This window comes from Salvelinus fontinalis, chromosome 4 (genome assembly GCF_029448725.1).
Source record: "Salvelinus fontinalis isolate EN_2023a chromosome 4, ASM2944872v1, whole genome shotgun sequence".
Classification (NCBI taxonomy): domain Eukaryota; kingdom Metazoa; phylum Chordata; class Actinopteri; order Salmoniformes; family Salmonidae; genus Salvelinus; species Salvelinus fontinalis.
This window is the reverse complement of record NC_074668.1, coordinates 77800225-77813815: the sequence shown is the minus strand read 5'-3', so window position 1 is coordinate 77813815 and position 13591 is coordinate 77800225. Positions and strand designations below refer to the sequence as shown.

Here is a 13591-nt window from a genome sequence, read left to right as displayed (position 1 = left end):
GTGATAAAGAGAAGAAAATAGAACCTTGTGTTAATGTGCTGTCTGGGCCTCGAGCTCCCTGTCGGACCAGTGTCCAGCTGCTGTGTCTCAGCCCACGGGGAGGTTAGTCTCATCTGCACCCCATCTCTCTGACAAACGCATCGACCAGAGCAGAATCCCCGCTGTGCTGAGCCCCTGCAGAGACACCATGCTAATGAGACCTGCACCTGTGACAGGTGAGGACACAGACACCAGAGTTGTCATCAAGCTACACGACAAGCGTACCCCAATGCACTCATACTCAGACGCGCCAAACAAAGCAAACTGCCAGGCACATGGCAAACATCTCCAACACACAAATAAACACCTTTCATACCTTTCAAAACAGGGGTTTTAATTTAGTTAACATTTACGAGAACAGCACAGACATTTATTTCCATCTGTTATATACTTTACAGATAGATGCTAAAGTCAATGTTCATAGATATCCATATCAGAGACTCACAGGCTCCAGTGGAGTAAAGAAAGTCCTCCTGTCTGTCTGTGACGAGCATTAAACTTCAGCAGTGCAGAAACAAGCACACACAGTAATAATGTCCCCTTTGAGGGTCCCTGGGAAAACAATCACAATGGGGCTTTGTGGAGGTTGTAGTCATCTGGAAACCAGCATTGAACCTCCCAATCAGGCCTTCATCATGACATTAAACTACACTACCCAGCATGCCACTGGTGGTAACATTCAGTAGTATTAATGGGACAGCATGAATCACAAGAACTCACTTCAATATCTGGTGAGAGATGGGAGGTTATATATATATATATATATATTTTTTTTTTTTTTCCTTCAAAAAAGAACATACGATAATGTAAATATATTCAGATTAAAATATAATTAGGTATATACTGTATTTTAAGTTACTTGATTTTGATCCACGGTTGGGGAGTTGACTGTCACAAATGTATGAAAAAGACACAAAAGGCATATACTGTTTGTCTCATCAGATAGATAAGTATTGAGTATGACAAATGCCAAGCAGGAGTTTACTATGTCTTGAGTGCAGTTAAACATTTAGATATAAAATAATTTAGTTTGCTGACACACAATGCCTTGAGACTTACAAAAAAGAAAAATCTAAATGTAAAATTTCAGTTGAATATTTCCACAAACTGTTAATTCAAAAACACCTGCCAGGCTTTAGAGTACCTGACCTGTCCTCTGACTGCACGGAGAACTGTCATACAGCCAGCCGCCTTTACCATATATCCATTTGGAACACACACACTTTCATGAAATCTACAAGGTATAATAGGGAAATATGCCAACCAAAGTATTCTGGTTGATCCTAATGCTATATTTGGTTGACACAAATATACTGTTGGTGGTGGTACACATCTGACACAATGGATCACGGTACTAACTAAGGATGTCTTAGGACACGCTGTTTAAACAGTATACATAGTTGGTTGAGGGTTTTGAACATGGCATTATTTCCACTATGAGTTGAATTATGGAGTGCTCCCATCTCTTACACTGATTAAGAAAAGCAGGACTCCCCCTGCTTTAGGTAAATGAGGTGGCCTCTGTCCTTCCATTAACATGGCTTGTTTTTGTTTCGCATGTTTGGTCAGCCGAGGCGAGCATGCCGTCCCCCTCTCTCTCTCCTCTTCCTCTCCACAGGAAGAGAATAATATTCAGCGGGCTTCTCGAGTCTCCATCGACCGCCGTCCCCCACCACTCAGCTACGAGGCACAGGGAAGCTACTGACGTCAAGATCAGCTTGTTTTGTTGTTCACCACAGAGGGAAAACAAGAAGAACAACACTTCAACAAATGCACAGTGCAAATAAGCTTTTCTCTTTTAAGGTCTCTTCCCTTTGGGCAGAGTAGACTGAGGAGACAGGGGCAGGCATTGAGGAGGAGGTGGGGACACAGGGAGAGAGCTCTGGACTGCAGCTCTGCCGTCTGTCTGTCTGTGTCTGTCTATCTGTCTGGGATTCTCCTGCCCTGGGGGCTCTACTTGTACAGGCTCATGGTGGGGCTCTGGTACATGCACATGTAGGCATCACAGAGAAGACGGCGGGCCTGGCCCTGGATGCTCTTGGGGTCCAGGGCGTGCAGCTCCTCAGGGGTCATCTTCAGATAGGCCCCCACCTCCGGACATGGAGACACCTGGGGGATGTTGAAGCCATTCTGCCCTCCTGTGGAACAACAAACACAGACAGAGCATTCAGATCTGTGGTATTAAAGCAATGGCAAGTGTTCTAGTTATATTTCTATGTAACATAATTTCTGTGTGTGAATTAATACAAAATAGTTACTATTGAGCTGAATATCTACTCATAATTATGAACAATGAGACAATATCATAAAAATAGCTGGTTTGACAGTTCATAATAACTTTGTAAATGATTCAAAATACTGCTTCCCCCACAACATCAAAAAACGAAAAGTTATCCAATAACTCCTGAAGATTTCTCCCCCCTTACCGTCGCGGTCGGCCATACTGTCGAAGAAGAGCCATGCAGAGTCTTGGTGGCCGTACTTGACGAAGGCCACGTAGTGACTGGTCTCGATGCAGAGCACGGCGAACAGCTCCATCCGCTGGCGAGGGAAGCTACCCTGCCGCCACACACCCTCCTGCAGTTCCTTGGGGACGGACAACTTGCCGTGGCGATGGGCCTTCCTCCTCGGGTGGAGGTGAACCTGAGGGAACACATACACAGACATAATGGTTGGAAATAAGTATTTACCTATTTCTGGGGGATTTGTAAGTATTTCTATGCACTAGTTATAAAATCGGTCTAATAACAGTTCTCACGGATCGATGGCAACTACAGCGTAAAGAATAAACTGAAGAATGACAAGTTTCACAATTAAAAAAAAAATAATAATAATAATAATATATTTTTTAAATCAACTACACATATATTCACAGAGTTTGGCAAAAATATTCACATATGTGCCTCAAAGTTCAAGGTAAATATTTTTTCTTCAGCTATAAGTTATTTAAGCAATAAGGCACGAGGGGGTATGGCATATGGCCAATATACCATGGCTAATGGCTGTTCTTAAGCACGACGCAACGAGGAGTGCCTGGATACAGCCCTTAGCCGTGGTATATTGGTCATATACCACAAACCCCCGAGGTGCCTTATTGCTATTATAAACTGATTACCAACGTAATTAGAGAAGTAAAAATACATGTTTTGTCATAGCCGTGGTATATCAGACCTTATACCACGGGTATCAGCCAATCAGCATTCAGGGCTCAAACCACCCAGTACAAAATACAACTTAGAAAGTTACATGAAACTGTCATTCCTTAGGACTTGTCACCCCCAAGTGGATTGTACTAGAACTACACTGCTTTACAACTACTGCAAGTCCCTGATGAGATCCCCTTAGTTTATATGTTGGTGGAATGGCACCCTCTGTCTGTTACCTGTGTATTGCACTTTTCACAGAACTGTTTACAACTACTGCAAGTCCCTGATGAGATCCCCTTAGTTTATATGTTGGTGGAATGGCACCCTCTGTCTGTTACCTGTGTATTGCACTTTTCACAGAACTGTTTTATCTTCCCGGCAGTGATGTCACCGTCCTCGTAGCACTCCCTGCATTCATACAGAGCCAGACCCCCGCAGATTCGACACTCCCTGGGAGCTGAGCGAGAAGCACAGGGTTGAGGGTTGACTATACACACCCACACACAACCACATGTCGATGGAGAACAGTAGATTTCTGATATGGAAAACAGTTATCACATTCAATAATGATAATCCAACTACAACCACATTCAAATAAAATAACTTTTTACGCACTGTCTTCAAGTAAGTCTGTGATGTCTAACTCTAGTGAGGGGAAGATCTTGTTGAACATCTTGAAGTCCTTCCCAAAGCGAGGCATCTGGATGATAAGGCAGGAAGGAGCCTGAACAGAGAGAAGACACATGAAGTCACCACATCAAATTTTATTGGTCACATATACATATTTAGCAGATGTTATTTCGGGTGTAGCGAAATGCTTGTGTTCCTAGCTCCAACAGTGCAGTAGTATCTAACAACTCACACAAATCCAAAAGTAAAATAATGGAATTAAGAAATATATAAATATTAGATCGAGCAATGACGGAGTGGGATTGACTAAAATAATGTAGAATAGAATACAGTATATACATATGAGATGAGTAAAGTAGTATGTAAACATTATTAAATTGACTAGTGTTCCATTATTAAAGTGGCCAGTGATTCCAAGTCTACAGTATGTCTATAGGGCAGCAGCCTCTTATTTGTATTATTTAACTAGGCAAGCCAGTTAAGAAGAAATTCTTATTTACAATGATGGCCTACCCCTGCCAAACCCTAACCAGGACGACGCTGGGCCAACTGTTCGCCGCACTATGGGACTCCCAATCCTGGCCGGTTGTGATACAGCCTGGAATCGAACCAGGGTCTGTAGTGACGCCTCTAGCACTGAGATGCAGTGCCTTAGAGGCTCCTGAGTGGCGCAGCGGTCTAAGGTGCAGGGTTGCGTAACCGGCTGGAAGACTGCTAGTGATGTCTATAAGTCTGATGGTCTTGAGATATAGGCTGTTTTTCAGTCTCTCGATCCCAGCGTTAATGCACCTGTACTGACCTCGCCTTCCGGGTGATAGCGGGGTGAAGTGGTGGTTGATGTCCTTGAGGATCTTTTTGGCCTTCCTGTGACATCGGGGGCTGTAGGTGTCCTGGAGGGCAGGTAGTTTGCCCTCGGTGATGCGTTGGGAGTTGCCGTACCAGGCGGTGATGCAGCCAACAGGATGCTCTCAATCGTGCATCCGAAAGTTTGTTTGGGTTTTAGGGACCAAGCCAAATTTCTTCAGCCTCCTAAGGTTGAAGAGGCGCTGTTGCGCTTTCTTCACCACACTGTCTGTGGTTGGACCATTTCAGATCTTCAGTGATGTGTAAGCCAAAGGGAAGTTTTCCACCTTCTCCACTGCGGTACCGACAATGTGGATAGGGGCGTGCTGCCTCTGCTGTTTCCTGAAGTCCACGATCAGCACTTTTGTTTTGTTGACGTTGAATGAGAATTTATTTTCCTGGCACCACTCTTCCAGGACCCTCACCTCCTCCCTGTAGGCTGTCATTGATGGTAATCAGGCCCACTACTGTTGTGTCGTCTGCAAACTTGATGATTGAGTTGGAAGCGTGCGTGGCCACGCAGTCATTGATGAACAGGGAGTACAGGAAGGGGCTGAGCACGCACCCTTGTGGGGCCCCAGTGTTAAGGATCAGCAAAGTGGAGGTGTTGTTTCCTACCTTCACCACCTGGGGGCAGCCCATCAGGAAGTCCTGGACCCAGTTGCACAGGCCAGGGTTGAGACCCAGGGCCCCGAGCTTAATGATGAGCTTGGAGGGCACTATGGTGTTGAATGCTGAGCTATAGTCAATGAACAGCATTCTTACATAGGCATTCCTCTTTTCCAGATGGGATAGGTCAGTGTGCAGTGCGATGGCGATTGCATTGTCTGTGGATCTATTGGGGCGGTAAGCAAATTGAAGTGGGTCTAGGGTGTCAGGTAAGGTAGAGGGTGATATGATCCTTGACTAGTCTCTCAATGCACTTCATGATGACAGAAGTGAGCGCTACGGGGCGTTAGTCATTTAGTTCAGTTACCTTTGCTTTCTTGGGTACAGGAACAATGGTGGACATCTTCAAGCAAGACGGCGTTCCCTTTGGCAGGGTCTACAGACAATCACGGACTACACATACGTCTCGTGTCTGATCCGTTGAATTGCGACTCCACTTTGTCTCTGTACTGACGTTTTTCCTGTTTGATTGCCTTACGGGAGGGAACTACACTGTTTGTATTCGGCCATATTCCCAGTCACTTTGCCATGGTTAAATGCGGTGGTTCGCGCTTTCATTTTTGCGTGAATGCTGGTGTGCAAGCCTGCTGAGTCGGACTAGAATTCCACTCTAAATACCTCTTCTCCGCCAGCGGTGTTTTGGAGCAGGCTCTGGAATAAGTTAAATTGCCCTGGAGGGTACGAACAAAGGATCCAATTTGAGAAAGTCGTATTCCTGGTCGCAATTCTGGCGAGTTACCACCGCTCTGATATCCAAAAGTTCTTACAGCTGTATGTAATAACACCCCCAAAATGATGGGCTAATAATGTAAGAAATAACACACAAAAAAACAAAACACTGCAAAGTTGCTTTGGACCTAGAAGCAGAGCTGCCATATCTGTCGGCACCATCTTACCTTACTGAGGAACAGCCATTACATAACAAACAAAATAAAGCACTTGATTGGTGACAGCAGAGCAAACAACATCCCACTTAAATTCCACAAAAGAGAACTGTATGTGTATTCTACAAGCTACTGATCCTGCCAATTTCCCATAGTAACTCAGCCTGTCATTGATTAATTCAGCTAAACATTAGAATTGATAGTCAAGTTGACTCTCCCTTCATGCTCCTAGAATGAATTGCTTCTTGATTGCAATCAGAAAATCATTCACCTCTGAGCAACCCAACCACTGACAGACATACAGACAGGTCACCTCAGCAAACTTGAGGTCACTGTTGATGAAGGACCACTCTATGAGCTGCTGGCTGGTTGGCACACCCACTTTGTCCTTCTTATCCATGAAGATCTGGTAGAAGTAGCAGTCCTGAACCTTCTGACCTGCCGACCTAGACACGACAGACACAAACAGGATATCATGTGTAATTCATTGGAAATCGTACTAATTTGAGCTCAGCTTAGATGCATGTCTAAATATTATTAAATGTGTATACTATTAGTAGAAATAGTTTAGATAAGCAATAACAAGAGGATATGTTTAGGAGTACATTTAATGTAGACTGACCTCAGCTTGAGTAAGGGGTCCACCCTCAATATGTGATGGAACAGAATATTGAGGAACTCCTCAGGATCTGTGAGGTGACCATTACGTTTATAACACGCTTAAAACATTTAGAATAAGTTTATGACATTAATAACAAAACCCCAAATCTTTAATATTTTGATAAAGGCATTAGACACCTTTTTCTTCAGATGTGAACCCTGAGGCAGCTTCTACCTTCTCCAGTATCCTTCTGAGCTTCATCACTTTAGTGGCACACACATAGCCATGTCTACCAAGACAAATAAAAATAGAATCAGAGGATCTCACAGTTATGATACTTGGCTGTGTCTAGAAAACTAATGAAAGTGCTTATAAATGACATGTTAAGCATTGGTTTGCCACATGACATTATACTGAATGAATGTGTCTGAACAAAACACGAGGAGCAGTTTCCTACTTACATGCGCAGGGGGTTGACAATCTCTGTGCGTAGCAGCTCCTGTGTCTCTCGGTAATACTCTACGTCAGTCTTGGACCTCGGCCTCAGCAGAACCGTGTCCAGGACGGAGCTGAAGGAAAACAGGCTAAAGACAGGAAAAGAGGGAAAGAAAAACCATGACCCCCTGTTGAGAGACTAAAAGAAAACTCACTACAGTGACATAGGAATGAGGAGGTTAAGAACTCTATAATAATACACGCAAGGAAGAAGTGAAAACTCAGATCTCTCTCTCCTATGTCCTCACCAGAAGAGTGTGGAGTCCAGGTAGCAGGAGTTGTAGTGTCCCTGGATACCTTTCTTCTTGCCCACCATGATGTCTAGACCGTCATTCTCAGTGCGTGGAGGAGTGTTCTCATGCACCACCTCACTCAGATAACCCCCGAAAGCTGGACAGACACAAATGGTGAAGTTTAAGTTGACAATCCTGGGCAGGACTGCTTAGCTGGGTGGAAATGTCCCTGTATTGCCTTTACCTATCCAATCCTAGGGAGTACCTAGGGGTCAATTTGTAATTCAGCGCAGGACTGACAGGTGACACCAGTGACTCACCGATAGAATTGCATCTCTCTATGGGGTTGGAGGAGTGGTGTAGGGAGGGGAAACGGGAGTCAGGCCGGCAGCATTTCAGCTTCACAAACAGGGCCTTCTTGGGCGCGCAGCTGAAGTAGCGGGTACCTTGAAAGGTGCCGTCTGTACAGCCAACACACTCCTCCTCCTGAGAGAGCAGAACCAGACAAGGCCATCATGATGTTATGAGTGCAGTTAGCTGTATGCTATTACACCAAACATATAGCTAGTAATGATACTGGATTTGGATGATTCTACCATTCAATTAACCAAATGTTGGTTTCTCTGAAGTTTTCCTGAAATTCTTAGTTCACTTTCTGTGACAATGTTATTGGTAAAAACATAAGACAAAACAGCCAGGTCTCAGAGGCTACAAAGAGACAATCCTTCCATTCAGTGTAATGATCTCTCACCAGCTCCAGGCCAGCCAGTGGCTCTGGTAGTCCCGGGGGCAGCCCCACCCAGCGGATGACCCCACACAGGGGCGGGTTCTCCTTCACCTCCACTAGGGACCCCACTTCCAGACCAGGCACTCCCCCACCCCCACGAGAACTGGGGGGTGAGGGGGGCAGCGGGGAGGGAGGGGTGGGCGACGGGGGCTCTGGCATCTGCATCTGCTCTCCCATCACTGACTGCACGGAGAGGGAGAGGGGTCCATGGCTCATGCTGCCATTGGGCCCCGTCTTACGGCTCAGGCTGAAGGGCAGGGAGTGGAACTTGTTGTCATTGGACAAGGAAGCAGAGGGCGGGGCCCTGGTAGGAGGTGTGGTTTCATTGAAGTCAGGGGGCGTGTCTGTGAGGGACTTGGCAGGGTCTTCCCCGACTGCAGAGGAAAACAAAATACAATCAATTTTCACTGCAGCAGACATTACACTGACAGAGAGCTTCTAGCATTGTGGACTCATCAGATATTAATTAGGCTTTTTTGCCAAAGTTGTGAATAGGGAGTGTGCAGGTGGTGTCACAGCTTCATATCAGCTTTAGCAAACCAAATGTAATGTTGGCTTATAAACACTTTCACTATAAAGTGTATACACATTTTTTTACATTCACTGTAAACAGAACCATAAAATGTACCTTGTGTGACACAATGACGTTTTAATTTACCTCCCATGGGAGTTGAAAAACGTAAATATTTGTGTCACAGAGTTTTGAGAAAATCTAAATGCCTCCACATGGAGACAGCCACAGAATAATCCAGAAGAGATGGGTGAGTCACAAGATCATCACGTCACCAATGGAAAATACAATACACCATCAAATATGAATATGATGGACCTGAACATATGGGTAAGAAGGCAGTGATGAAAAACAAAACAGATGTGATGAAACAGAACAGAGGAAACAGCTGTGACAGGATTTCTCTCATTCCTGTGACAGAGTCATCATCTCCACTGGGTCTTCCTCACCCTAGGTCTTCCTCACCCTAGAGTCCACTGATAGCTCCATAACTTTACACACAGGCTTTACATGACTCAATGATTTTCAATCCCTTGGTTTCACTTGTGTAATTATCCATTCATCACCACCACGCTGTAAGGAAAATGATATTTGACCCCATGTAGGCTACCTACCTACACTACCCCACACTATCCCCCATGAAACATATCCACATGTCCTCACTTAAACCAAGTACTGAAGGCTTTCACTAATGCTTACAGGAAACCATCAAGAATAAAGTACAGTACTTTACCTAATTTAATTATTCTGAGAGCGAATAAATGCAAGACATGTTATTAAAGCATTATTAAAAGCCTTTGTGATTTGAGGAAGACCATGCCACAGCAATTGCACCATGCAGGTGGACCTCACAGTTAATGGGAATAAATAGATAGAGGACTCTCAGTGAAGGGTCTTGATCAGGGCCGGGACAATACCAGTATTGCGATACTCGTTAGCATAGTGTCAAGGAAACAAAACCCAAAGCGGATTTAACTTCTTTAGGAAACAACCCCCATTGTGTTGTCATCCAGTCACATTTATTTATTTTCCAAGCTATAGAACACACTATTTTACATACAGCAGGTATTTTAAAAAGGACCAAAAGAGTTATCTGCTTCATGTTTTTATTTTTGCACTGGAAAAAATATGTTGATACTTGTATCGTCACAGCCCTAGTCTTGATAGCAAGCTTTTTTTAATCAAATCACAGTAAAATTAAAATGTTATCTACCTAAACAATACAATAATTAAGTTAAAGATCAAACGCATTCTTTATTTGTTCACTGATTGGTAAATGAATACTGTAGAACAACCATGCATTAACAGGACCCTGCTATCAAGACAGATGGGAGTCTCAGTACTGTATCTTGCTGGGGCTTTACCTTCATCAATGTACCATGTGCTTTTGGATTTGGACTGGACTGGGTGGTCAACAGAGCTGCCATTTAAAGTATAATACAACTCTGACTTGCTTCTACTCCCACACTGAAGACCTAAGCCTGGAGATAACACAATTCAACAGAGAAACAGAAAAGAAGCAGGTATGTGTTTGCTGCAGTGGAGGCTGCTGGGAGGAGAACAGCTCATAATAATAGCTGGAATGGAGTGAATGGAATGGTATCAAACCCATGAAAACCATGTTTTTCATACCATTCCATTTACGCCAATGCAGCCATTATTATGAGGCGTTCTTTAATGACCGTGGGATAGGTGGGGAGAGGAGGGAAAGAGAAAGGCATAGAGAGAGGGAACGGAGGCAGATTGTCAGCACACTGAGCAGGTCAGTAGCCATGCAAGGAACACAATGGTTCGGTAACTCTCACCACTCCACACCATTCACATCAGCTCTGGAATCCAAATTGGCCATTCACACAAATGGAATCTGGCAAAACTTCTATTTTCCAAAATTCAGTCATCATGCATTATTGATATTATTTCCCAATGACAGAATCATCAGCCAATATCACATCAGCACACTAACACCATGTTAAAGTGTTATAGTGTTAGCTAGTACATGCACTTTAAGCCAGCAGCAGTACCTTTGCTCTTTGGTTTGCTTTGGCCAGAGGAGGACTTGTCACTGCTGTTGCCTCTGGGGGTAAAACTGTGCTTCTGCAGCCTCTGGTCCTGCATGGAGTATTCTGCAAACACACAGTCCAGTATAACAACAGTGTGGAACAACACTGATATACCCATCCCCTTGTGCAAAAACCCTACACTGCACAGCTGTCTGTCTTGTTGCAGTTGCTGGCAGGTATACAGTATATACAGTCGGTAGTTTACATACACCTTAGGCAAATACATTTAAACTCAGTTTTTCACAATTCCTGACATTTAATCCCAGTAAAAATTCCCTGTTTTAGGTCAGTTAGGATCACCACTTTATTTTAAGAATATAAAATGTCTGAATAATTGTAGAGAATATGATTAATTTCAGCTTTTATTTCTTTCATCACATTCCCAGTGGGTCAGAAGTTTACATACACTCAATTAGTATTTGGTAGCATTGCTTTTAAATTGTTAAACGCTTCGGGTAGCCTTCCACAAGCTTCCCACAATAAGTTGGGTGAATGTTGGCCCATTCCTCCTGACAGAGCTGGTGTAACTGAGTCAGGTTTGTAGGCCTCCTTGCTCGCACACGCTTTTTCAGTTCTGCCCACAAAGTTTCTATAAGATAGAGGTCAGGGCTTTTCTTGTCCTTAAGCCATTTTGCCACAACTTTGGAAGTATGCTTGGGGTCATTGACCATTTGGAAGACCCATTTGCGACCAAGCTTCAACTTCCTGACTGATGTCTTGAGATGTTGCTTCAATATAGCCACATAATTTTCCTGCTTCATGATGCCATCTATTTTGTGAAGTGCACCAGTCCCTCCTGCAGCAAAGCAAACCCACAACATGATGCTGTCACCCCCGTGCTTCACGGTTGGGATGGTTTTCTTTGGCTTGCAAGCCTCCCCTTTATAAATAAATACAAATTTTCCACCATAACTTGCAAATAAATTCATTAAAAATCCTACAATGTGATTTTCTGGATTTTCTTTTCTCATTTTGTCTGTCATAGTTGAAGTGTACCTATGATGAAAATTACAGGCCTCTCTCATCTTTTTAAGTGGGAGAACTTGCACAATTGGTGGCTGACTAAATACTTTTTTGCCCCACTGTACATCCAAAGGTACACCTCCAATTGACTCAAATTATGTAAATTAGCTTATCAGAGCCATGACAATTTTCTGGAATTTTCCAAACTGTTTAAAGGCATAGTCAACTTAGCGTATGTAAACTTCTGACCCACTGGAATTGTGATTCAGTGAATAATAAGTGAAATAATCTGTCTGTAAACAATTGTTGGAAAAAAATTTTGTGTCATGCACAAAGTAGGGTTAGGGTTACCGACTTGCCAAAACTATAGTTTGTTAACAAGAAATTTGTGGAGTGGTTGAAAAATTAGTTTTAATGACTCCAACCTAAGTGTATGTAAACATCCGACTTCAACTGTATACCCCTCATCATAGCACCATTACAAAGTATAGGCCTGCTACAATAGGAAATAGGCCTAATAATGATTGGTGGTTGTGGAGCCTGGTAAAGCAGTGGGAAGGGCTATATAATTGTGCAAAATACAATTAATCAAAAAGACTGATGCAAAGTGAAAAGCATACTTTCACTCATTACCATAGACTTCAAGTACAGGTGAATATTATCAGTCTTAGGTTTCAGAGAGCAAAAAGCTTTTCAAAGAGAAAATGCATTAACGAAATGTACCCACCCATGTGCACACACACACACACACACGCACGCTTCAAGTATGTCCAAGAAGTCCATGAACGTCAAAGCATCTGAACCATTTTTGGGGTTCAGAGTCAGACAGCACACACAAACAAATCAATAAAACCAATGGCGAGAACAAAGAGGCTGAGAGGAGCAGAATCTCACTTGACTTTCAAAAACAAGCAGAGCCATCAAACAAAAGAGCCTCTGTTACTGCTGCTGCTGTTCCTGCTGCTGCTGTTCCTGCTGCTACTGTTCCTGCTGCTACTGTTCCTGCTGCTACTGTTCCTGCTGCTACTGTTCCTGCTGCTACTGTTCCTGCTGCTACTGTTATGCAGCATCTCACTTGACTTTCAAAAACAAACAGAGCCATCAAGCAAAAGCGCCTCTGTTACTGCTGCTGCTGTTACTGCCGCTGCTGCTACTGCTGCTACGACTATTTCTGCTGCTACTGCTATTGCTGCTACGGCTGCTAGTAAAACACACAACACTCCACTTAGTGGTGCTGTGTTCACACCCCCCCCACCACAAATACTACACTCATATAACTGCCTGCCTATATGGCTAATAGGCAATACCTGAAGCTTCTTCAGTTATCATTTATAGGATCCAAATTAGGGAGAGAATATTTCAAAAATATATAGATTTGCACTTGATGAAATTGTAATAAATTGAAATAACAATATACATTTGATGTGAGGAAAAAAAGGAGAGAATAGACTACCGGACCGCTGGACTCACCTGGCATTACGTCACAGATGGGGACTAGACGGGTGTGTTCCAGACTGGCGAAATTACACAGCACCTTCCCGTCAATAACACCATCCCAGTCCCCAATAGGATTGTCCTGGAAGAGGCGGAGACAGCAACCGATTACTGCTGCGGGCGTTCCTCATCTCCTACAACCTGTACTTACAGTCCCAGTCTCAACAACAGTCCTGTCATCACTCCGATAGCGCTTCTCTATCCAGTCAACTACCTCCTCCACCCAGTAATGGTCC

The 13591-nt window shown here is 43.7% G+C and overlaps 1 protein-coding gene across 2 annotated transcripts in view; it reads right to left on the bottom strand.

Annotated features, from left to right (window-relative positions):
• Window positions 1-356: 356 nt before the first annotated feature.
• Window positions 357-13591, bottom strand: part of LOC129854466 (ubiquitin carboxyl-terminal hydrolase CYLD-like) — a 30868-nt gene continuing 17633 nt past the window's right edge. Inside the window, exons 6-19 of one of the 2 annotated variants that reach the window (XM_055921534.1) lie at window positions 13332-13437; window positions 10860-10961; window positions 10203-10319; window positions 8292-8701; window positions 7861-8026; window positions 7556-7697; window positions 7274-7396; window positions 7010-7101; window positions 6834-6900; window positions 6525-6657; window positions 3801-3909; window positions 3524-3642; window positions 2466-2682; window positions 357-2177 (exon numbers count right to left, since the gene is read on the bottom strand). In XM_055921534.1, coding sequence (XP_055777509.1) covers window positions 1993-2177; window positions 2466-2682; window positions 3524-3642; window positions 3801-3909; window positions 6525-6657; window positions 6834-6900; window positions 7010-7101; window positions 7274-7396; window positions 7556-7697; window positions 7861-8026; window positions 8292-8701; window positions 10203-10319; window positions 10860-10961; window positions 13332-13437 — 2088 coding nt within the window. In that variant the 3' untranslated portion in view covers window positions 357-1992. The remainder of the gene's footprint in view (window positions 2178-2465; window positions 2683-3523; window positions 3643-3800; window positions 3910-6524; window positions 6658-6833; window positions 6901-7009; window positions 7102-7273; window positions 7397-7555; window positions 7698-7860; window positions 8027-8291; window positions 8702-10202; window positions 10320-10859; window positions 10962-13331; window positions 13438-13591) is intronic. The other variant, XM_055921535.1, reaches the window with a different exon arrangement.